The sequence below is a fragment of the Polyodon spathula genome, chromosome 16, assembly GCF_017654505.1.
Source record: "Polyodon spathula isolate WHYD16114869_AA chromosome 16, ASM1765450v1, whole genome shotgun sequence".
Lineage (NCBI taxonomy): Eukaryota > Metazoa > Chordata > Actinopteri > Acipenseriformes > Polyodontidae > Polyodon > Polyodon spathula.
Genome location: NC_054549.1, coordinates 23,461,202 through 23,484,810, shown reverse-complemented (window position 1 = coordinate 23,484,810; position 23,609 = coordinate 23,461,202). Strand labels below are relative to the sequence as shown.

At 40.9% G+C, this 23,609-nt stretch overlaps 1 protein-coding gene across 3 annotated transcripts in view; it reads right to left on the bottom strand.

Annotated features, from left to right (window-relative positions):
• Positions 1-7,517, bottom strand: part of itih6 (inter-alpha-trypsin inhibitor heavy chain family member 6) — a 43,481-nt gene extending 35,964 nt beyond the window's left edge. For all 3 annotated transcript variants that reach the window (XM_041274636.1, XM_041274634.1, XM_041274635.1), the window contains exons 1-3: positions 7,042-7,517; positions 2,195-2,230; positions 1,185-1,339 (exon numbers count right to left, since the gene is read on the bottom strand). In XM_041274636.1, the coding sequence (XP_041130570.1) occupies positions 1,185-1,339; positions 2,195-2,230; positions 7,042-7,182 (332 nt within the window). In that variant the 5' untranslated portion in view covers positions 7,183-7,517. The remainder of the gene's footprint in view (positions 1-1,184; positions 1,340-2,194; positions 2,231-7,041) is intronic.
• Between the last annotated feature and the right edge of the window lie 16,092 nt (positions 7,518-23,609).

Genomic DNA, 23,609 nt, shown 5'->3' with positions numbered 1-23,609 from the left:
ACACTACGTAAAACATTGTCAATTATGAAAAAAACCTAGTTTCTAGCAAGTGTACTCAAACTATTGACTGGTACTGTATATATATATATATATATATTTATATATATATATATATATATACACACACACACACACACACACACACACTGTTTGTGAAGGCTTGCTTTGCTGTGCTTTATAATACCGACCAACCATGTTAGGAACTGAATTTTCAACTAGGTGTAGGATTTTGGACTGTGATTTATAGGGAATAACTAAGAACTGTGAACTAAGGGATAAAAACCATTGGATTCATCAATAAAAGGTTTATCTAACTATACAAACCCTTTCCCCACAGCCAACAAAACTGTTGACTGAAGATGTTATTTTTAAAACCTAGTGTGGTGGGGGCTGCATACCCCCCAGCTGCACTGATACACTGCTGTGCTGTTGGGTTTTTATTCTGTGGTGAGGGCTGAATATGTAACCAATCTACTCTGCTTGCTTTCTGAACTGTGTGTCTGTGTTTTCTGAATGCTGTATTGAAAGGTGCCACGGATATGAAGCAAGCAGCTAAACTAAATCGGTTCTAACCTTTTCCACTGGGCAGCTACACTCCGCCAAAACAACACTGGAAACAGACCCTGCTTTCACAGGGGTGGGGGGGCTTGCCTATTTGTTTTGGGATGTGGTATCATGACAAAATGAGGGGGGGCTAATTTTCTCAATGAAGTCTGTTGCTTCCTTACAATAAAGGCTATTCATTAGAGCCCCCATCAGCCCTTTCACCATGTTATTTGAAAGATAATTTATTTAAAACAAACATTTACTGATTTAGCCTAGAACAAAGAAGAGATAGGGTGGGACTTGACTGAAGTCTTTAAAATCTTGACAAAGTTAACCCTAACCAACACTTTAAGCACAGAAACCAGCATCAGAGGACATAGCTTGAAACTAAGTGATGATAGAGTGAAGAAGACACTTCTTCACTCAGAGAGTGGGGAGGGTAGGGAATTGGTTACCAGCCATGTTATTGAGGTAGAATCACTGGGATCCTTTAAGACCCAGCTTGAGAAAGTTCTAAGATCAATCAGCTACTGGGAACTGGATAAACTTAGATGGGCCTACTCTCGTTTAAACATTTTCTTCTGTTCAGTGATGGATTGAATGACTTCCTCTCACTGGCCAATCTCATGCTAACTTACATGCTAAAGTTAGAGATGAAGGCAGAGCTCGGCAGATCCACCTCAAAAATGGCCTCTCTGGCAGCTGTGTGCTGATTCCACACGGAGCTCTCCACTGTGGTGAGAGCGTATCGGGAGACCACTGTAGAGCGCACATGGAAGTCTGTGATCTTCAGCTGGAACAGAGAAAACACATGTTTATATCTCAACTCCTCAGAGCCTTGCTGCTCAGCACCACAGTGGAGCTGCACATGGAATCATCGAATCAGCTCGTCACTGGAGCGTGCTTCTAGGTGATCTCAGCGCATAGGTTTGCATGGCTAAATGAGAATTAGAAATCCAATTACAGCACAAGGCTTTAAGAGCTCTTTTATGAATGTTACTGTCACAAACTTGCCTTGCCATGAGTTGTGCAATGCAGATTAACAAACACTGACCCCACACCTTGCATTCACCATTATCCTCAGCTGTAGTGGTGCTTATTAGAACACAGGCACATGGGATTATATATTTAGAAATACTAAAAGAAATACATTAAATGACAAATGCTTTGAGTCTTTTTCAATGTCTCCAAATGTTGAATGGTTTAAGATTCACTACATATACCACTCTGGATTGATATATTGTGAATGGTCTCTTAATTGTCACATCAGAAGTGGTTGTGTGCTCGTTATCCACAAATGGGTGTTACTGAACTGGCTGTAGTGTTTAAAACACAATGCATTACTTTACCTAGTTTCCTGCTTTGTTATATGTATTCCTGCAATATCTTTTTCCACATAATTGATTGTTTTGATATTTTTATTTAAATGTCCCTGGTCATAAATCAGTTTTGACCCTTATTTTCTTTTCACATTGGTTATATTTTGGGTCTTGAAGTCAAATTACTTCTTAGTTGAAACTTTATCACTGAACGTACTAAATTTATTTTAGTATTTTTGAAACTATCGTGTATTTAATAGTTACAGATAAATATCTGGATTATGCTCATTAAAAATGTAATAAGAGAATGAAACACAAAATGCACTTACTGCAGCTTTTGGGGGTCTTGCCTGTCGCTTAATTCTCTGTAAAAGAAAAATAAAATAGAATATGTATTGCATGTGTTTGCTATCCTGGTTATCAGTCAGTCCCACCTACCCTCTCTGTCTTTATATATGTAGAGTAGGTGGGGCTGCAGAGTTCAAAAGGTTCAATCAGTCAGAATATTCAGATAATGAATCTGCAGAAGAACTGGGGGTGTGCAGAAACTCGTACTGGGAATTGTCTTTCAGAAGTATTTATTGGCAGTTATTCAATAAATCCATTGATTAACGGGTTGATATCAAAACAAGAAAAGCAGTCATACCTGACCTTTACAACTGAGTAACAATCAATTATTTTCCTCTCATCCGGGCTAACATACTGACATACTGATGTCAAAATGTAAAAAAAAAAAAACAATAATTCTGGAATACTAATATACCATGACCTCTGTGTTTGTTGTAAACATATCATTTTTGTATTGTGGTTTACCCGAATTGGAGACAATAAAAGTGCGCTCTTACCAGGGCATCATAAAACCTCATCATAATCTCCTTTGATTTGTACTCTACACTTTGGATACATACTCAAGCATTCTGTTTGCTTCCCCACAAAATCTATTACACCACTCTTACTGTTGAAGGACCTGGACTAACACTGATGAGTCTATTATTCCACTCTTAGTCTTGGTGGGCCTGTTCTGGTTAAATACCATCCATTTGTTTTTTGAATCCTACGTATTTGTAATCAGAGTGTATTTTAACTTTAACAATGCTGGCTGACCCAGTCCATGCACACAGACCAGACAAATGGAATCTCTTGAAAGTTTAACAGTAGGGAAACAAACTGCATTTCAACTGTCTTTACCAAGAGTTCTATTTTTAAAGTACAGGAAACATTTAAGCAAAAATGTAATGAAAATGCAATGGCCAAATACCTTTTCCTCAGTAGCAAAGGTTTCCTACACATAACGCCAAGTATTCCGAATGCCATAAAATGAGTTAACCACTTAACTGTAGACCACTTATTTGCACACCAAGTGCAGCAGAAAAAAACAAAAAAAAAACAAGTTTGAAACGAACATTTATATTTATTAAGGTTTATTTACAGTACAATCAAGTGACATGGCTGTGCTGATACTCTGGTCTTCAGATCATTCTTAACATGCTTTACGTAGGCAGGTATTAATTGAAAATGAAAATTAGTTAATTTCACACAAGAACAGCTGCCTTTCCCTCATTTATACAAGAACCAATCAATGGCAATCAGCTTATGCACTGAATGATTTAAGTTGATTGGAAGCGAATTTCACCTGGGGTGCTGACATTTTCAGCGCCATGCCATGATGAGTGGGGGCTTGTTGAATCATTTATCCCCCAGAGTCTGTGATATCTCCACCACACCTATTCAAGACCGGGGATGTACAGCTATGGCCAAATGTTTTGCATCACCTACTATATATATATATAATTTAGATCTTTTATTTAACATCATGTAATCAAAGAAACTACAAAATGATATCTCAAAAGTCTACTGAAAGCCATAATAGTAATACAGTATTTCATGTTAGATTTTGAAATGTCACATTTTTCAATTTATGTCAGTTTTTCGTAGTATCTGGAAAACACTGTAAAATACTGTATTCTTTCGAATTTAAGACGCGCTTTTTAAAGCATTTTTTGCTTCTCAAAAATAGCCTGAGTCTTAAATTCCGGTGCAGTGTAGTGATGCGTGTATTAAAATCACAATAAAAGACATGACCTGAGTACACAAACAGCAACGTGACTGACTGCTGGGAAAAGACAACAAAGGCATCTGCCCGAATACACAAGCAGCGCAAACGTAAAAAAAAAAAAACAAAGCAAGCTTCCTGAGGAATTCCAAGAGAAACGTTTACAATTTCAGTATTTCTAACAAACAGTACCAGCTTGGACAGATCGGAAATAATGATCAGACCCCTGTATGTTTCGACATGCCAAGCAATGTTCAATGCTGTTGTGGTTGCTGGGTTACATGGTGCCCTGATTCCGTGGAGTGTTGTGTCGTGCTTGCTGTTGCCAGGATGTGTGATGCTGTAAGAGAGTGGTGGTATGTGTACGACAGAGATGCCATCTTAAGTATTACACAGTGCGCAGCACAATAAACAAGCTCTGTGGTCAATCTACAAAGTAATTGAGGTTGTGTCTTTGTAAATCCATATTTATTTGATGTTTTATTTTTTCCTCAAAACGAGGGTGGTAACTTTGGACTGCGTCTTAAATTTGAGAGTATCTTCAATTCGAAGGAATGCGGTAGCTAATTCTGTAGGGTGATGCAAAACTTTTGTCCATAAAAGCTGGGAGCTGGGAAAAAAATCCATGGTTATTTTCATGAGATTTTATGGGAACAACTTCAGTCTCTGTGGCGAAGACAAGTGAACGAGCAGTTCATTGATTGGTTGCTGGAGATTCGGCGGATTCAACTGACAATCTCAGTTAAAAATGTTATGGGACATCAGAGGCCACTCGGCCTACAGTCCCATAACTCCTCGAAGCCCTTAACAGGCTTATTTCACACACTTCCCTGTAGATAATACTCTTTTTCCCCTAACTAACTGGATGGGGGGGGGGGGTTGTTTATTCTCTCTGAGTGTTAACAGACCACGTGTACATCAAAGTGAGCATAGGTAGTGAACACTTGCTGAATCCTGTGCACTCCACCTTGCCTTTTTGTTATATCGGTAGTTATGGTACTTGATCTGTATAACTAGGGTTGGGAGTTTTTATTTAAATCTGTTTTTCTACAACAAATTAGATTAATTTGTAAATCTCTGTACAGCAAAGATCCGGTTAAACTAGAATTGCTAGATTCCCCTCAAGCCTGAAACTGTTTCTCTGGCCTGCTGTACAGAACGCCTACACCCACCTAGTGTACTGTGACAATGCAGAAAATAAATGTTTGTTTAAAGTGAAATGCAATGTTGTGAGCAAATACTACAGTCTCCGGTATAGTTGCTGTGAGATTAGTGAATAAAAATTCTATTTTATTTAAAAAAAGTGTAAGAAGTGGTTTTCTTAATCATACAGCACAGGTTCACTCTCATTTTACCGATGTTGCTGAAGAAGCAGGGAGAGTATAGCTCAGTGAAGCTGAGGGGAGTTCCAGGAGATTTGCTCTGCAATGCAATGTCACTATCAGTGCTTTACAAAGCCCTGTCCAGACACCCAGCCCTAAAACATGTCACCCTCCCCCTCTCTCCTTAGAACTCCCTGCTATCTGAAATTACCACTGCAAGGCCTTTATTTTTGCTATTTATTTTGTATAAAATATCAAGGGAATTTATCAGCATTAACTACAAAAAAATATATACATGAAAAGAATTTTCAGATAAATACTGGGAATAATATTCCTGGGACTGTCTCATCGACTTCTATTCTCAGTGAATGCAAACCACGTGAAGCTGGTGATGTTAACCTGTATCAGTAAAGTTCAATGTGCTAAACAGACAGCTCCACGTTACACTGAAACTATTTTTTATTTAAGTAAATGTATCTAGCGAATGTAGTCATGGATTATGTTAGTGTGAATCAGTATTGTTATATGCTTGTGTGGTTTTGCAGTAAAAAGTGTAAAAAAAAATTGAATAGGCCTTGCATATATTTTATTATATGATGTCTGATTGTCTAGATCTGCTGCAAAACAACTTCTCATTTATCACACACTACCCCATGCAGTATTTTTATAATCTCAAATGAGCTTCTTGTTGGGGGCTTACTCTATTTAGTCTGTGTCAGTGAGTTAGTAGACAGAGAGTGAGACGAGAGAAGACAGCAGCTATGTGATTTATGGTTGGGATTCCTTTCAGTTTGGCTCCTGCTGGGGTCGTGCTCCACTGAGGATAATGAGCCAGTGTTTCCTGTAATAACAGACCTGTTATTATTGTACAATAATAGATTTGCCACAAGTTTTTTTCCCAGACATAAGAACATAAGAAAATGTATGAACAAAAGGAGACCATTCAGCCCATCTAAGCTCGTTCAGGTCCTTGTAGATAGCTGATTGATCTGAAAACTTTGTCTAATTAAAGGATCCCAGTGATTCAGCATCAACTACATGACTAGGCCAACCATTCCATCCCCTCACCATTCTCTGTGTGAAGAAGTGTCTCCACTCTGTCCTAAGTCCCATTCCATTTAATTTACAACTGTGTCCTGTGATCCTGTTTTCTGTGCTACACTTCCATGTGAAGAATTTTGGTTAGAGTTAACTAAGTCAACTCCTTTTTATATGTGTGTGTGTGTGTGTGTGTGTGTGTGTGTGTGTGTGTGTGCGTGTTTTGCATATACCAATGCAGAGTATTCTAAATTATATTTAATACAAATACATTTAATTTAACACTAAAATATTATTCCTGGGAAAATGTTTACTACATATGTCCATATATTAGATGCCTGTGCATAGGGCTTCATAAAATTTTTTAAAAAGAAAACAGGCACTGTTTGCTTGCCAGTTTGTCTACATTGTCTGCGACAGTTGCTGCAGGAACAGAAGCAATTACCTACAGCAACCATGTAGTCACCGCTCTGCCCGAAGAAAATGCGTTATGCTTTGCATTAGAACAGATCCTTCACACGTTTAGAAAAGCTTCAGAACCTGTACATTATTTCAATGTGTGTGTGTGTGTCTTAAAAAATACAGTGTGCTACAAAGGTAGAGCTCAACAAGGCGACTCAGTAAAGAGAGTCTGAAATGCACCGCTACACATACTGTAAACTTCCAAAATTCACACATCTCCTCAAACCTGGGCACTCGTACATAGTGAAACAACACTGCAGATCTACATCGGTCATGGGAAAAAATGTGGCAGAATACATACCTGAAGGAATACACGCGAATCCCCGTTAAGCGTCTGTCTGTCAGGTTCTGCTCTATATTCCACAGAAAGTCCAATTTGAACGAAACAGTTCAGGGTTATCCAACAGACCGCCGCGAAATGAATGATCGAGCAGGAGCACATTTTTCAAGTTATGTTGCACTTTTTCTGTAACACTCTGTCTCGTTTATTTTATTTTAAAAGCGTACGCTAAGATAAAGGGTACAGATGTCAATCATGCAGTAGTCAAGTCCTGTCAACAGCGCTACACTTCTTAACTCGTGCGCTTTTTACAAACGGTTCAGTTATATAGACGTGCAGGTCTTCTATACAGCGCCGACAAAGTTTGGCAACACCAGTTTTTGGAACGAGGCCAGTGGTGTGCGTGTGTTTGTTCTGGAAGTCTAGGTGAAAGAAAGCAGTGTTTATATATATTTTTTCTCTGAGTGGGGGCAGCCTCCTTAAATGTTATGCAGCTTCAAATGTCCAAGCAAGTTACAACACGGCAGAAAATATATAATGCAACTCTTTATATAATGCGAGTCGAGGAAAGTTACTGGCAATTTCAGATGTTGTTAAAAATCAAAATCAGTTTTTGGAAATAACGAAGTTAGAAATAACTTATAATTTTTTTTTTGTTTATTTTTTTGTGCACCCCCAGATTTACATTTAACCGTTTGCATGTGTGAAAGGCGCTGTTAAACATACAGAGGGAGATTTGATTCAGCCCGTGCTGGAACAGAGATTGTATTTAGCTGAATCAGATCAAATAAAATCGCTTTTTATTACAGTGTTGAAAAGGTTTTCACGCGGTTTGAATGGTACGAGGAAGGCTCAGCACATATGATTCTCCAGACATAGTCGAAGCCAGATAAAGGCAAATTAAGAAAATGGAGAGACACTCCCATATCCCCATAATTTGATATTCTCCGTAACGCAACGCTAAATAACGTTAAAACCAAGCCTCACCCAAGACAACTGGAAACTGCTAGACACTGGAAAATGCTGGCAGATGTTGGTCAACAGCTTATTTTTCCAACTGAGATTGCCACCACTAACCTTCGACCTGACATTGTCTTGTGGTCTGGATCAGCACACCTTGTTCACCTGGTAGAGTTAACAGTGCAATGGGAGGATGCTGTGGATGAGGTGTATGAGAGGAAGAAACTTCAGTACGCTCAACTAGCTGCTGAAATGCAACAGCGAGGATGGAGAGTCCGGGTTTACCCAGTGGAGGTGGGTTGTCGAGGATTTGTGGCACACTCTACAACCTGGTTTCGCAGAGATGTTGGGTTCAGTGGCCAAGAGTTGCGTCGCACAGTGAAGAACTTATCTGAAGCAGCAGGAGGAGCAGCAACTGGCTGTGGTTGAGACGGAAATATTTTGGCTGGGAATCTCGAGCACAATAGAAAGAAAGCAACGCTGATGTACAGGTAAGTAAGCTGGGCTGAGTTGAGTGGGGGACGGAGGGGGGTGATGCTGGGATGCCAGAATTGAGGTGTTGTGGGCTAGTTGACGAAACACAGAGGATGGAAGGTGCCCATTTGAAGGCCCCTGAGATGTACCCTATTTAGCTCAATCCAGGCGGTTGTCATGCTGATCCGCTGGGGAGACCACACTGTGGTTGATCCCTGGAGCCAGCATCACAGCCGTTGTGTGTACTGATGTGCTGGGGAGGCAAAATAAGCTGATCCCTGGAGCCAGCATTACACTTCAGCCATCAACACCAGGCAGAAGGATATCTACATCATCAGATGGAAAGAAACACACATGGCTGGAGATGCAGATGGATCACATTAGTTTACTGTAAAGCTAAGTCTTAGTTGGTGCTTATCTTGGCAAGACCCGAGTTCAAATCAGCATGAAGTTTTAACATCTACTCTCATGTAATGGAAATCATAATACCAAGTTTCATGACAGTTGGATAAGTGGTTCTCAGATATATGTCAAAATGTGTGACTTAAAGATGTACAGAAAGACAGATACCCCATATATCCCCAGAATGTGATATTGGTGGTTTATTTATTTATTGTATTTATATAATGCTTTTTATACAAAAGTATCACAAAGCACTGTACACTACATAGCAGGAAAAAAAGAACAAACCACAATACATTTGTATAGAAAGTCACACATACCACTGCCACAGTCAGACCATTTAAAAAACAATATACACATAATAATACAAAAGCAACAATTTTAAAGTTATATGAAAACCCACTAAGATAAGAAAGCCATCTTCTAAATGTGCATATTTATTCTTGACTTAAAAATTGTAATGGTCCCAGCTTCTCTGACAAATGAAGGCAGAGCATTCCATAATTTAAGAGCTCTACTAGAAAAAGCCCTCCCTCCTCCAGTGTTGCGTTTGTTAACCCTAGGAATAACCAGCAGCCCTGCATCCTGTGATCTCAGACTGTGGTTTGGAAGATATGGGGTCAGTAACTCTTGCAAATAACGAGGTGCTAATCCAGTCAGGGCCTTGTAAGTTAACAGCAAAATCTTAAAATCAGTTCTGTACTGCACAGGGAGCCAGTGTAAAGAGGACAAAATAGGGTTAATATGTTCACTTTTCTTGATTTTAGTCAGAATTCTAGCGGCAGTATTCTGAACAAGCTGCAAGCGGGATACCACACGTTTTGGGACACAAGAAAAAAGAGCATTACAATAATCAATTCTAGATAAACTAAAGGCATGTATCAGATACAGATATAATTGGTCTAAGTTTGGCTATATTTTTCAAATGGTAAAAAAAATACTTTACTAACTTCCCTAATATGAGTCTCAAATGAGAGATCAGGGTCAAAGATGACCCCCAAACTCTTAATTTCTAGTTTACTTTTGATGGGACTGCAAGGGTCGAGCTCATGTAATCCCACATTTCCTTTTAGTTGCTTCTGTGAGCTCACTAGCATAACCTCTGTTTTATCGGAGTTCAACATTAGAAAATTCTGTGACATCCATTGTTTGATGTCAGTAAGGCAAGTAGCTAGTAATAGGCAGAAAAAATTCCTGTCTTTAGGGACAGATATAGCTGGGTGTCATAGGCATAGCATTGGAAATTTAATCCATGTCTGCAGATAATGTCATCTAACGATAGCATATATAATGAAAACAACAAGGGGCCTCGAACGGAGCCCTGTGGAACACCACAGACAACTTCTGATAATGCCAATTTTACCTCCCCAATAAGACAAACTGAAACCTATCAGAAAGAGAAATTTGAATCAGGATAGGTCAAGGCCGGACAGTCCCACTGTTCTTTCAAGATGATTCAGCACAAAAACCAGGCTGAAATTTCTTGAATATACCATTAAGAGTTTGAAATGTTTGTAATTGAATTGCAACAACTCGCTCTAGAACCTTGTCTAAGAATGGTAGGTTGGAGATTGGCCTATAGTTATTGAGGACTTTAGGGTCCAAACTGTTACACAGCTACCTTAAGAGCTGATGGAACTATATCTCAACACTGGAGGTAGAAAAATAAGCCCCCATAGTCAATAAAAGCACTTTACAAGATGCAGTAACAAGAAAATCCATAATACTTAAAATACAGAGGATGCATAATACATGTATACAGTAAAAAAAATACAAAATATATGATACACTAAATACAGTGGAAAGTGCATAATGGTAAAATTGTACCAGAGTCCTTAATAGAAGGGGTCTGTGGAATCTCATTTCTGATGTCTGCTATTTTATTTTAAAAAAATATATGGAAGAAGTCATTGCAGCTATGAGAGGAGCCAATGTCAAGAGTGGGACTATTATGCAAAGGATGCATTAATTTATCTAGGATAGCAAAGAAGGAATCTAGGATTATTTTTATCTGTTTCAATTAAATTGTAATAATATGATGATCTAGACAATGCCAGTCTTCCTGTGTTTAACCAGGCGGCCCTTCCATGCGATGTAATTAACGTGCAGTTTAGATTCCCGCCATCTTCGTTCTAGTTTACGACCCTCATATTTCATCTTACGAGTTGTTTCATTTAACCACATGAGCGTTTTTTAAGACACTCTAAGTTTTGATTGGTGCTACAGTTTATAAGATACCAGTCAAGGTGGTGGTGTAGGTATTAACCAGCTCATCTACTGATGAGGACTCAGAGAGTGGTAATGAGCTCAAGACATCAGAAAGCTTAACAGCAGTTGAAGAATTAATTACCTGGGATTTAAATGTGTGGTTCTCCAGATGCATGTCAAAATGTGGCAGTGTAGCATAATGCAGGGTTTCAGAGCATGTTGATCGCATTGTGTTTTTGTTGTTAGTATAGCATAGTGCAGGGTTTCAAAGCAAGTTGATCGCATTGTGTTTTTGTTGTTAGTATAGCATAGTGCAGGGTTTCAAAGCATGTTGATCAGATTGTGTTTTTGCTGTCAGTATAGCATAGTGCTTTTTTTTTTGCTGTCAGTATAGCATAGTGCATGGTTTCAAAATATGTTGATCACATTGTGTTTTTGGCAAGGTGGAAAGAACATTAGAATCTAGCTGTTTTACATAAGAACCAGTTGTTTAGTCCTACAGACACCATATGGCAGTTTTGACTATCTGGAACATTACATTATATTTTGAATTTGAATGATGCAAACCGTGTGGTGCAGATTTTATGTGGGGTAGTCTGTTTCCAAGGTTTATGTAAACTCTACAGCAGGCATGAAGCCACATCACTAATCTAATTGAAAGTGTGGTTTCAGCAGATCAACAAACTTCCATTTTATGGAGCCACCAGAGGGGGTGTATTTGTAGAACTTGTCTATTGACACATTCTTATTTTGTCCATGTGAGTCCAATGTTTTGCATCAATTTATTTACTTATTTATGTATTTATGTGCTCCTGCTTTAAACAGTATCATTTTTTAATATGCACCACATCTCACAATGCTAAACATTAGGGGTGTATTGAACTGTGATACTCTCTTTACATGATATATCGTAACAGAGGTATATATCATTCGCACTGTACAGAGGTGCACACACAAAGTGTGGGCATGGGCAGAACGTGTGTTGGTTAACAGAAGAGCCAGTGGTTTCTTTACAGTTTTAGTTTATTAACCCAATACACACACTATATATTTAGCGTAGTTAAAGAACGAATACAAACATGAACACAGTACAAAATATATAATATAAAACAAAGCAAGCCTTCATATAACAATAATCATTTCCTGATAAAAAAAAAAAAAAATCCAGAACATTCCTGGTTTTGAAGGAACGAGGCCATGAGCTCTGGACTGAATTATTTAGCCTGGAACAACGAAGAATTAGGAGTGGAGATTGAAGTCTTGAAATTTTAAAAGGAGTTGACATAGTTTAGTTTATTCAGTTTAAGCACAGCAAAGAAACGAGGACCGGAGGACACAGTTGGAAAGTATTAAGTGGCGATAGATTTATGACAAAGGGTAAGAGACACTCCTTCACACATAGAGTGGCGAGGGAATGGGATGGGTTACCTAGCCATGTACAGATTTAAAAGAAAACAAGTTATTTATATTGAGACATCCAGCTCAACAATGAAATGCTGAATCACAATTTGATAAGTGGTTCTCCAGATGGAAAAATAAGTATGACATACAGATGGGTGGGTGTTTCTACATAGACACCTCCAGATATCCCCAAATATGATATTCTTATAAACTCATGCTAAAAACCATTGAACCAAGTTTTGTGGTAACTAGGTCTAGATAATCCAGATATATTATATTATTAATAATATATATATAGATTATATATATATATATATATATATATATATATCTTATCAAAGACTGTGACGTATGACATGGACTGTCGCCTGCACTATATCCCCTTGACAGAGATAAAGAGCCCACCATGACACAAACACACACCTACAAACGAAACTACCACAAGTAACGCAACTATGTCAGTAACATACTTCCCCCACCATGCTGGCAATTCTAAATCACAGCCATCAGCATCATTAAAAAGTTGACCATAAATTATATCAGAAATATGTACAGAATATCATAGAAGAAATAACAATGAAATGTTTATTATAATTGTATAAGTGGTTCAAATGTTTGCAAAAATACAAGTGTGACATACAGACCGAAGCTTGTTTCAGTCAAAAAGTAATTAATGATCTGCTGGGGAATGGCGAGAAAAAAATAAACCTAAAAACACTAGCACTAAGCGTTAGCACAAACTCTTAAAAGTAACTGTCGCCAACAAAGGTTTCATGAAATGTCTCCACCAAGCACATCCATTCTTCACCCACCACCTCCATTCTCCACCCAGCACATCCATTGATTATATACAATAAGCCTGACTTCTATTATATGTAAACTATAATAAGGAAAGTTACCTATATAGTAACTTATATGGTATCCTGGGAGACAGTCAGCATGGTTTTAGGAAAGAAAGACCATGTCTAACTAACAAACTGATTTTACTGAGGATGCAACATCGATAATGGTTAATTGCAAAGCATATGACATGGTTTATTTAGATTTCCAGAAAGCTTTTGACAAAGTCCTGCATAAAAGCTTCATTCTCAAACTGAACAGAGTAGGCATTCAAGGAAATGCATGCATATGAATTAGGGAGTGGTTAACGTGTAGAAAACAGAAAGTACTGATTAGAGGTGAAACCTCAAAATGGAGCACGGTAACCAGTGGAGTACCACATGGATCAGTATTGGAAACTCTGCTCTTCATAATCTACATTAATGATTTACATTCTGGTATAGTCAGCAAACTTGTTAAATTAGCAGATGACACAAATAGGAGGAGTGGCAAACACCGTTGCAGAAGCAAAGGTCATTCAAAATGATCTAGACAGCATTCGTAACTGGGAAGACACACGTCAAATTACATCTATTACAGAAAAGTGAAAGGTACTGTATACAGGCAATAGAAATGTCCATTATAAATACCATATGGGAGATACTGAAATTGAAGAAGGAAACTATGAAAAAGGCCTAAGAGTTTATGTTGCCTCAGAAATGTCTTCATCTAGACAATGTGGGGAAGCTAAAAAAAAAGGTCAGGAAAATGCTCGGACATAGAGTTAAAAGTGTTGAATTTAAAAATCAAGAGAAGTAATATTAAAACTGTACAAGGCTTTAGTAAGATCGCATCTAGAATATTGTGTTCAGTTCTGATCACCTTGCTATAGAAAGGATATTGCTGCCCTAGAAAGTGTGCAAAGAAGTGACCAAAATTATTCCTCTTTTAAAAGGCATGTCATATACAGACAGGATAAAATAATTGAGTCTATTCAGTCTTGAACAAATACGTTGACATAAGCTACCACTGATGTGTTGTCCGTGTGGATCAACACGTTTGTTGCGTACCACTGGTAGGAAGCACTGGAGAGCAAGGAGAACCACCTGCTACTCTAGTATATTGTTATGCAGGGACGTCCAGCGGCCCAACCAGGACCCTCTGACTCCTCTGCCTTCGCAGACCGCACCCCAACCCAAGTTGGAGGTCTGTCTTCCCTTCTGGCGGTTGGAAACCACTCCCATTCGGACCTCCTGGCGCAGGTGAGAGGTCGTCCTCCACCAGCGCAGGACCGATGAGCACGCAAGACACACTGTCAACCGACGTTGTCTGTCGCGCTTGGGATGCAGGAGAAACGCATTGAGTCATGCTTGCAGTGGGTGCAGGCGCAGTAAGCAGTAACGTGGTCCTGGTCTGCGTGCAGTCACACAACATGGCAGCACATAGCGTATGCCAGAGTGGAGCACAGGCTCAAGGAGCTGCAGTGTGTTAGGCAAGAATAAGTATTCGTTTTTTTACTGCAAACACATGCCAGGCGGGTGACCAAGCGTGCTAAGTAGGTGGACTAAAATGAGCTTGCTGATTCAATTCAACAGTGGGACCCTGCAGAGCTGGGTCCTGGTAGAGGAATCACGCTGCTATTACGTTCTTTTTAAACTGCAAGGCAGTAAAGAAAAACAAATACACACACACACACACACACACACACACACACACACACACACACACACACACACACACACACACACACATACACACACACCAGCAAAAAGTGAGGGTAAAATAGCAGCGTGCCTTGTAGGCAGGCTGAAACAAGCCTCAACAGCGGAGCTAGCAGAGCTGGGTCCCAGTGGAAGAATCCTGCTTCTATTATTTTTATTTATAAACTGCAAAGCAGTGAAATAAAACTACACATACACGCACACAACAGCAAGCTGTGAGGGTAATACAACAGACACCACGGCAACGCCTGTGGTGTGTGAGCGATATCTGTGCACTCATCTGCGAGTGGTTGTCTTTTCTTTCTGAGAGTACACAGTTCTTCGACGGGGCCAGGCCTTGCCGTATCCCCACTGTCAAGTAGTCCCTGCCAGCTGTGTAGGCCTGCCCACCTCGGTGAGTCAAGCCTTGTAAACAAACAGTGTGCTCGCCCCTATACTATGTTTCTACCGTTTTTTTGCTGTCTGCGTCAACTTGCCCACCGTGGCTTCGGCCTTGTGTCCCCCTGGTACACGCTACGCACTGGCCAGGTGTGTGTGACCACGGGGTTAGGGTAGGCACATTTGAGTAGCGACCCCCCCCCCCAGTGCTTCGTTACCACGGCGCATGCATAGCCCTTGATACTTTCCATCCCTGCACGTCCTGCAACGCCAATATCCTGCAAGAGGACAAGCATACCCTCTGTGCGCGGTGCTTGGGCATTCAACAGGCGACCTTGGCCCTTGAGAGGGACGTGGCCTGTAGCATCTGCAAAGTGTTCCAGCCCCGGCTTATTTGGAAAGGGCCACGAGGGTGAGCTCTGAGTCTTCTATGTCCGGACCGTCGGCGCCTCTTGGATCCCCAGAGCCCCTCCTCCATGACCTGTTCCAGGACACCCTGCTAGACATCCATGATGCGCATGCCGCCTGCAGTCGCTCCCCATCTCCGCAAGCGAGAAGGGTGAAGCATTCTAAGCGGGCAAGGGACATTATGGACCTGAAGGCCCAGAGGCCATTAAGGACACTCTCTCCACAGCAGCCTCTGGGGAGGGGGCCTCCATCTCCTCTGATATGCAGGTGGGCGAGCCCCTGCTGAGGAGGAACCTGGCTATGAGGTAGCCTCAGAAGCCAGGGCGCCCCCCCCCCTTTGTCCAGCTCGGTTTTGGCATTTATGGGACGTGCTGCAACTTTCCTGCAGGTCCCCTGGACGCCAACGGCAGAACCACAACTGTCCGTTTTCTGGGGGCAGGCAATGGCTCCTTGCCCTCAGAAATTCCCAGCTTTCCCAGACTTCATGGAGGAGGTACGCTTCTCCTGGGATCATCTGACCTCGGGTCCTAGCGTGCTAAAGCAGGCCGCACTGCTTGGCTCCTTAGAAGGCACGGATAAGCTTGGCTTAGCAGGGTTCCCCGCGGTAGACTCCACCATTGCGGCTGTAGTTAAGGCCCTGCCGGTGGGTGGTTTAGCTGAACCCTCAATGTAAGGTGACGGGAACGCATCTCAAGCGGGCTTATGCAGCAGATGCGCAGGTAACTTGCCTGTCTAATACAGTGAGTCTGGTTACTGCTTACATGGACAGTATACTACGTGAGGCCACACTCCCCGAGCTGGTGGCCACGGGGTTACTTGGTCTCCTGTCCAGCACACTGCTGCAGATCTCTGGTCTCCAAGGGCAAGCTCTTGGCTGGAGCCTGGTTAGCTTGAATGTGGCTCGTAGACAGCTGTGGCTGCCACAAGCCAGAGTTCCTGATGCGGATAAGGCCGCGCTGCTTGATGTGGCTATATCCCCAGGGCATACCTTTGGGTCAGCTGTGGAGGAGATCTTACAGTGATCCCACCGGGAATGTGAGGCATCCCGGCAGGTGGCCGCATTGCTCCCTCCCTGTGCCTCCATGTGGGGTAGGTCGAGCTGCTGGCGAGCTCCTCAGACCATGGACTGTCACTAGAACAGTTCCAATCCCCATGGCTCCGTTGGGTGACTTAAAGCATTGACTACAGGGCACACCAGCAGCAAGCAACTGGGCACAACCGGCAGGCAGAGGGAACGCAGGACGTGGCCAGTCCACACACCAGTGTCACAGGAGGCGTTTTCAGGGCAGGACCCTAAATACCCACCCCAAACTAACCCGCCTCAGCCTCAGCAGCCCAAGCAGGCCCCTTTTTCGGCACAACAGCTGCAGTATTGGCACGCTTGCATATCAGACTCCTGGGTGCTTGCCACTGTGCAAAACAGTTCTGCTTGGGACATCCTCCCTTTCGAGGCATCACAAATACTTTCATGACAGACCCCCTCCAGACCTCAGTACTTCAGAAGGAAGTGACCGTCTTGCTGTGCAAATGAGCCATTTGTCTCATAGACTCCACCTCCCATGGAGAGGGGTACTACTTGAGGTATTTTCTGGTATCCAAAAAGGACGACGGCTTTTGCCCCATCTTAGACCTGAGGCTCCTAAACAGGTTCTTAAAAGAAAGGAGGTTCCAAATGCTGACGCACCGTCACATCTTCCAGTCTGTCCAGCCGGGCGACTGGTTCACCACATGTATTTTCATGTTCCCATTCGATGCCAGCAGGGTGTCTGCGCACCAACTTTGCTTTTCTCCCCAAAGTGATCACAGCCTTCCACATTAATCAGTCTGTGGAACTGCAGTCCTTCCATCCACCTCTGTTTGCTTCAACTGAGGATGAGAGATTAAATTTCCTCTGCCCAGTGCGGGAATTGAGATGCTACATGCATAGGACAAGAGCTCTGCATCAATCTGACCAGCTCTTCGTCTGTCACGGGACACGGACCCTAGGACAGCATATTGGAAATATTTGTGAGTGTTTTTGTTTGGTTGTCCATGTCTGTTTAGTAACTGTCTGTTTTCTGATTATAGCACTAGACAGCTAAACACAAATCCGGAGCTATCGTCAAGGGCCAGCAACTAAATTGTTTGATACGTCGCAAGATTCTTTTATCACGTCTGGTTGGTGATATTAAACATGCCTGTGGACGACATGAAACAACATAGCGCATGTTTTTTTTTTATATTTCATATAGTGCAGTGTTTCTCAACCCTGATCCTGGGGGCCCATTGTGTCTGCTGGTTTTCATTCCAACCAAACTAGATCCTTAATTGAACTGATAATTTGCTTAATTAGACCTTAATTGTGTTCAGCTCTTAAACAGTTGCAGATTTAGTTAGCTATAACATTTCATAATTAACTTGAACTTATGAACTTGAACTTGAGCAGCAGTGTTGCATCGGGTTGCTGGTTTTGGTCAGGTCCTGTAGTAGTGGGTCCGGGTCGGAAGCGGCTTGTAAAAATAGGACCTCCGCAGGACTGGCAGATGGTGCAGGTTTCCGTAAATCAAACAAGCACTTCTTTTAATAAGTAGACATGCTGCTGAGTTTTGGGATGATGTGAGAAGCTCCTTCTGTGCCTTGTTAATATAAGGCAGTAACTGGAAATGTGGGTGAGGAGGGATTAATGCATGTTAACCAAGCTCCACTGGGAATGCCCGAGGCTTTGGAACAGAGATTTGTTTGTGTGAAATAAGCGCTTGTTTTGCCCACAGCCTGCTTTGAAAACAGTAATGCTGAATACAGTAATGTCTTTTCTCTTGAAAAAAATATCCAGCATAGATTGCTTCATATTTTTCGTGCTTCCTTTTCTCAATGCACTGTTTGCAGTTGCCTTCTCTCGCCTGTTACCTGGTTGCAGTTTCTGTGAAGAAGGTGGGTGGGCAACATCATGCATGATTCGCACTACTATAGGCTATCTTTGAATTAGCCAACCATGGTCTTTGTTTTCACTGAGGGAATAATACATTCACACTGGAGAAATTTCAGTGTCAGTCAGTACTGAGAACATTGCATCCAGGTTGATCCTGGTAAGCGGTGGTTCTAATGGGCTAATTTTCATTGAAAAAATTGGTTCTTGCGGTCGGGAACGTTAGTGGGGATTCATTAGAAGAGAGGTTTGTTATATTGAAGTTAGCCTGTACTTTAATTCTGGAAAGTTGTACGTGTGCTAATGCATCCGTTTGGCTCTGGTTTGAAATTAGACAGATCTGTGATAAGATCCGAATTTAAACTGCAGACAGCCCAAAATGAGAGTTAATAAATAAATAAGCAACTCAATACTGGAAGATTCTCTTTGGCTTGTCAGTAATATTGACAGGAATTCTGGAGACTGGTTATTTATAATGTAGTGAATTAATCTCTGTATGCACTGCAGATATGTTCCTGTATCTGCAGAAGAGCATTTTATAACATATTAAAATGAAATCATCTATGGTGTTTGTTTGGTGGAGTATGATTCAGTACAGTTTTGAAAGTAGTCTTAAACATCTTTCTTCTCATTCCAGTGGGGGCTTACCAAAGAACGGTCTTCTCCTAGTTATTTTAGGCATCATCTTTATGATGGGTGGTGTGGTGAAAGAGTGTAAGTACAATGTTCCAGGCCATTCTTTCTGTCTCTATTTAAAGTGTTTCTAACTAGAAATCAAACCTGTAAAACATGTATGAACACATTCTCTATAAGGGTTCAAATGGCCAGTTTTGAAAGAAACACACAAATGCAGTTTGCTTGCCTTCAAGGGAAATGTCATTTCACATGTGAAGCATCTTATTGGCTGCAAAGCACATCAGTCATCAGGGCAAGCAGCTGGTTAGTTACTGACAGGAAAGAAGTCCCTGAAGGGGAGTAGGAAGCACTCCCTGTGAAAGACGATTAGAAAGCAAGGCCTGCAAAAAACAAGTCTTTAACGTAGTGCAGTACCGAATATTGTGTTCTAAAATAAAAATATTTATTTGCTAAAACATAGCTTTCTTTCAAACACATTTGTGATCTAGATAATGAATGGATGTGCAAGAAATGGAAATCTGTATAAGGTGAGTAAGCTGGCTGAGAATTTTACTGCAGAGAGTTTTCTGTGCTTTGCGTTCACAGCACTCAACTGGAGCACACTGAAGAAACTTTGAGTGGAGCCGAGGTAAGTTTATAAAAACATATTGATACATTCAAGAAATCAGAAATGCTGGCAGCAGTTTATCTCTTGTTTTTAGTACAGGGTTAGTTCCACCACGGCCTTGTGTGCCTATAGAAAGTCTACACCCCCTTTCAAAATGTTCACCTTTTGTTGCCTTATAGCCTGGAATTAAAATGCTTGCATCTCCACATTCTACCCCACAACTTCCAAGTGAAAAAATATTCTAGAAATTTGTAGAAAATTGATTAAAAATAAAAACTGAAATATCTTGGTTGGATAAGTGTCCACCCCCGTGTAATAGCAATCCTAAATTAGCTCAGGTGTAACCAATCGTCTTCAAAATCACACACCAAACTAAGTGGCCTCCCCGTGTTAAATTGTAGTGATTCACATGATAAATTCAACAGTTCCTGTAGGTTCCCTCTGCTGGGTAGTGCATTTCAAAGCAAAGACTCAACATGAGCATCAAGGTGCTTTCAGAAGAACTCCCGGACAAAGTTGTTGAAAGACGCAGATCAGGGGATGGGTTTAAAAAAATATCAAAGGCCTTGAATATCCCTTGGAGCATGGTCAAGACAATTACTAAGACGTGGAAGGTGTATGGCACCACCAAGACCCTGCCTAGATCAGGCCATCCCTCCAAACTGGATGACTGAGCAAGAAGGAGACTGATCAGAGAGGCTAACAAGAAGCCAATGGCAACTTTACAAGAGCTACAGGCTTTTATGGCCAAGACGGGTCAAAGTGTGTATGTGACAACAATATCCCAAGCACTCCACAAATCTGGCATGTATGGTGGGGTGGCCAGAAGGAAGCCATTACTCAAGAAAGCCCACCTTGAATCCCGTTTGAAGTATGGAAAAAAACACTCAGGAGATTCTGTAGCCATGTGGCAAAAAGTTTTATGGTCTGACAAAACAAAAATGGAACTTTTGGTCTAAATGTAAAATGTTATGTTTGTTGAAAACCCAACAAAGCGCATCACCCAAAGGACACCATCCCTACTGTGAAGCATGGTGGTGGCAGCATCATGTTATGGGGATGTTTCTCATCGGCAGGGACTGGGGCACTTGTCAGGATAGAAGAGAAAATGAATAGAGCAAAGTACAAAGAAGTCCTTGAGGAAAATCTGCTGCCCTCTGCAAGAAAGCTGAGGGCAGCATGACAATGACCCAAAGCACACAACGATAGCTACACTGGAGTGGCTAAGGAATAAAAAGGTAAATGTCCTTGAGTGGCCCAGTCAGATCCCTGACCTAAATCCAATCGAAAATTTGTGGCATGATTGAAGATTGCTGTCCAAGGAAATTGACAGAGCTTGAACAGTTTTGTAAAGAAGAATGGTGAAATACTGTCAAATCAAGGTGTGCAAAATTGGTAGAGACCTATCTCAACAGACTCACAGCTGTAATTTCTGCCAAAGGTGCTTCCACCAAGTATTAACTTAGGGGGGTGTAGACTTATCCAATTATGTTCTTTCAGTTTTGTATTTTTAAAATATAACTTTTTTCTCAATAAAAACTTTTTTTCCCCCTTAACAGTGTGGAGTATGGTGTGTAGATAAGTGGAAAAAAATCCTCATTTAAATGCATGAAACTTTGAGGCACTGACACAACAAAATGTGAAAAAATTTCAAGGGGGTGTAGACTTTCTGTAGGCACTGTACATGTATACTGTACATATATTTCTGTAAACATTGTCGTGCATTCATTACATGTAAATAAATATAAGAATATATGTTTTTTTTGTTTTTCATTCTTACAGAGAGGTAGGTATTAAAAAATTCCAAGCAGCAACTGTAGGTTATTACAAAGGCTTTTTTAAACAGGCTTTTTCTATTTGCGAACGGAATGAACTGAGGCTTCTTCTGAGGTGGTGAGCCTTATCTAGGAGAGGTTTGAGAGAGCAGAGAAACTCTTTGCTTCCCAGGAATCACCCCACTGTCCCCTCTGGTTCTCCATTATAGAAGATGGGGAACCATTAAGAATAGATGTATTGTACACACCAGTGGCCGAGGGATGTGTTATACTCCTTCACACCACTCCCCCTACTTCCCCCCACTGTCAGTCCTTCCCTTCTTGGCTCACTTTGTCATCTCTTACCCTCTCTCCCATCCTCTTTGCTTGGGTTGCCTGCATCCCTCTCCTCCTCCATTCCCTCCTCATACCCTAAACTAGGTTCCCCTTGGCGCGACATATGAAATAGTAATGTTCCCACTATGGTCCCATCGATCTACCTCATCCCATTGTAACTACCCTATACTTGTACTACCATTGCCCCATCTGATAAAACAGAACCATTATCTGTCTGACTGCCATTGCAGATGATTTATATCTGGTGGTCCCATTCTACCAGCCTCATCCCACTGTAACTGTCTATACTAACATTGCCCTCAGTATAATACAAAAAATGTTGTAAAAGTTACATTCTGTTCATGCAAAGAGTTGTAAGAAAGAAACTCAACACAAGACACACTTCTCAAAGTTGTTATTGTAGAATACTTTGATTTTTTTTATACAGACAAAAAGTGTTTATTTCTTCCCAGTAAGTCTGAGAATACCCCCTCTAGTTGGCTATGGGTTACAGGTGCTTTCATCGCTCCTATATAGATACAACTTATTCTTAGTTAACAGGCAGGTAAATTTCATATATTAATAATCTGAACATCATTTTTTGTATACATTTCTAATATTTGTATTTTTTTTTTAAATCCTTTTTAGCATTTAATACAGTGAAATATAATGCCAGAGTGGCACGTTTTTCATCGCAACCTCTCATGAGAAAGAAATGTACAAGCGTTTAAGATTTTTTTTTGCTTTTCCTTTACAAAAAGAAAACAGAGTATGCGACATTGAAAATGAATGTATTCTATGTTTATAAAATACATGAAAATGATGCACATGGCTTGTGTGTAGTACACATCTGCCTGAGACTATTCTTTATTACTGAGATTCTTTCCTCTCTTTACATATGATACATTTTCACGTGTATTTTTTGTTCTTCACCTTCGGTGACGTTATCTACATTTTGGACGCAAAGAAGCTTAAAAATTGAGTTTACACAATAGTATTTATATTAATATTATATATTTTTTGTATTTTTTTTTTATGTGTGGGTGGGGTTTAAAAACGTTTTCAGACAGAAAAACACAGAAACCTTTTTGAAAAGCTAAGCAGAGAAGGCGGCCTTTTGAGACGTCCTGACTTTGGAAACTCCTCGTTAGTATGTTGCATTTGAAATATTCTAGTGTGAAACGGCGCAGATAGTTCTTTACATGCTTCTATTACTATAATACTTTAATACAGACACACACAATGGGGAACACACCGGGTGTGCTCACAATGAAACACATCGGGTGGGCTGACAATGAAACACATCAGGTGGGCTGACAATGAAACACATCGGGCGTGCTCACAATGAAACACACTGGGTGTGATGCAATGAAACACATCGAGTGGGTTGATAATGAAACACATCTTGTGGGCTGACAATGAAACACATTGGGTGTGCTAACAATGAAACACACTGGGTGTGATGCAATGAAACACATCTTGTGGGCTGACAATGAAACACATTCGGTGTGCTCACAATAAAACAGCTGATGTCCTTCCTTTTTCTTCTCACTGCTTGCTTTCTTTTTTCGAACGTGACC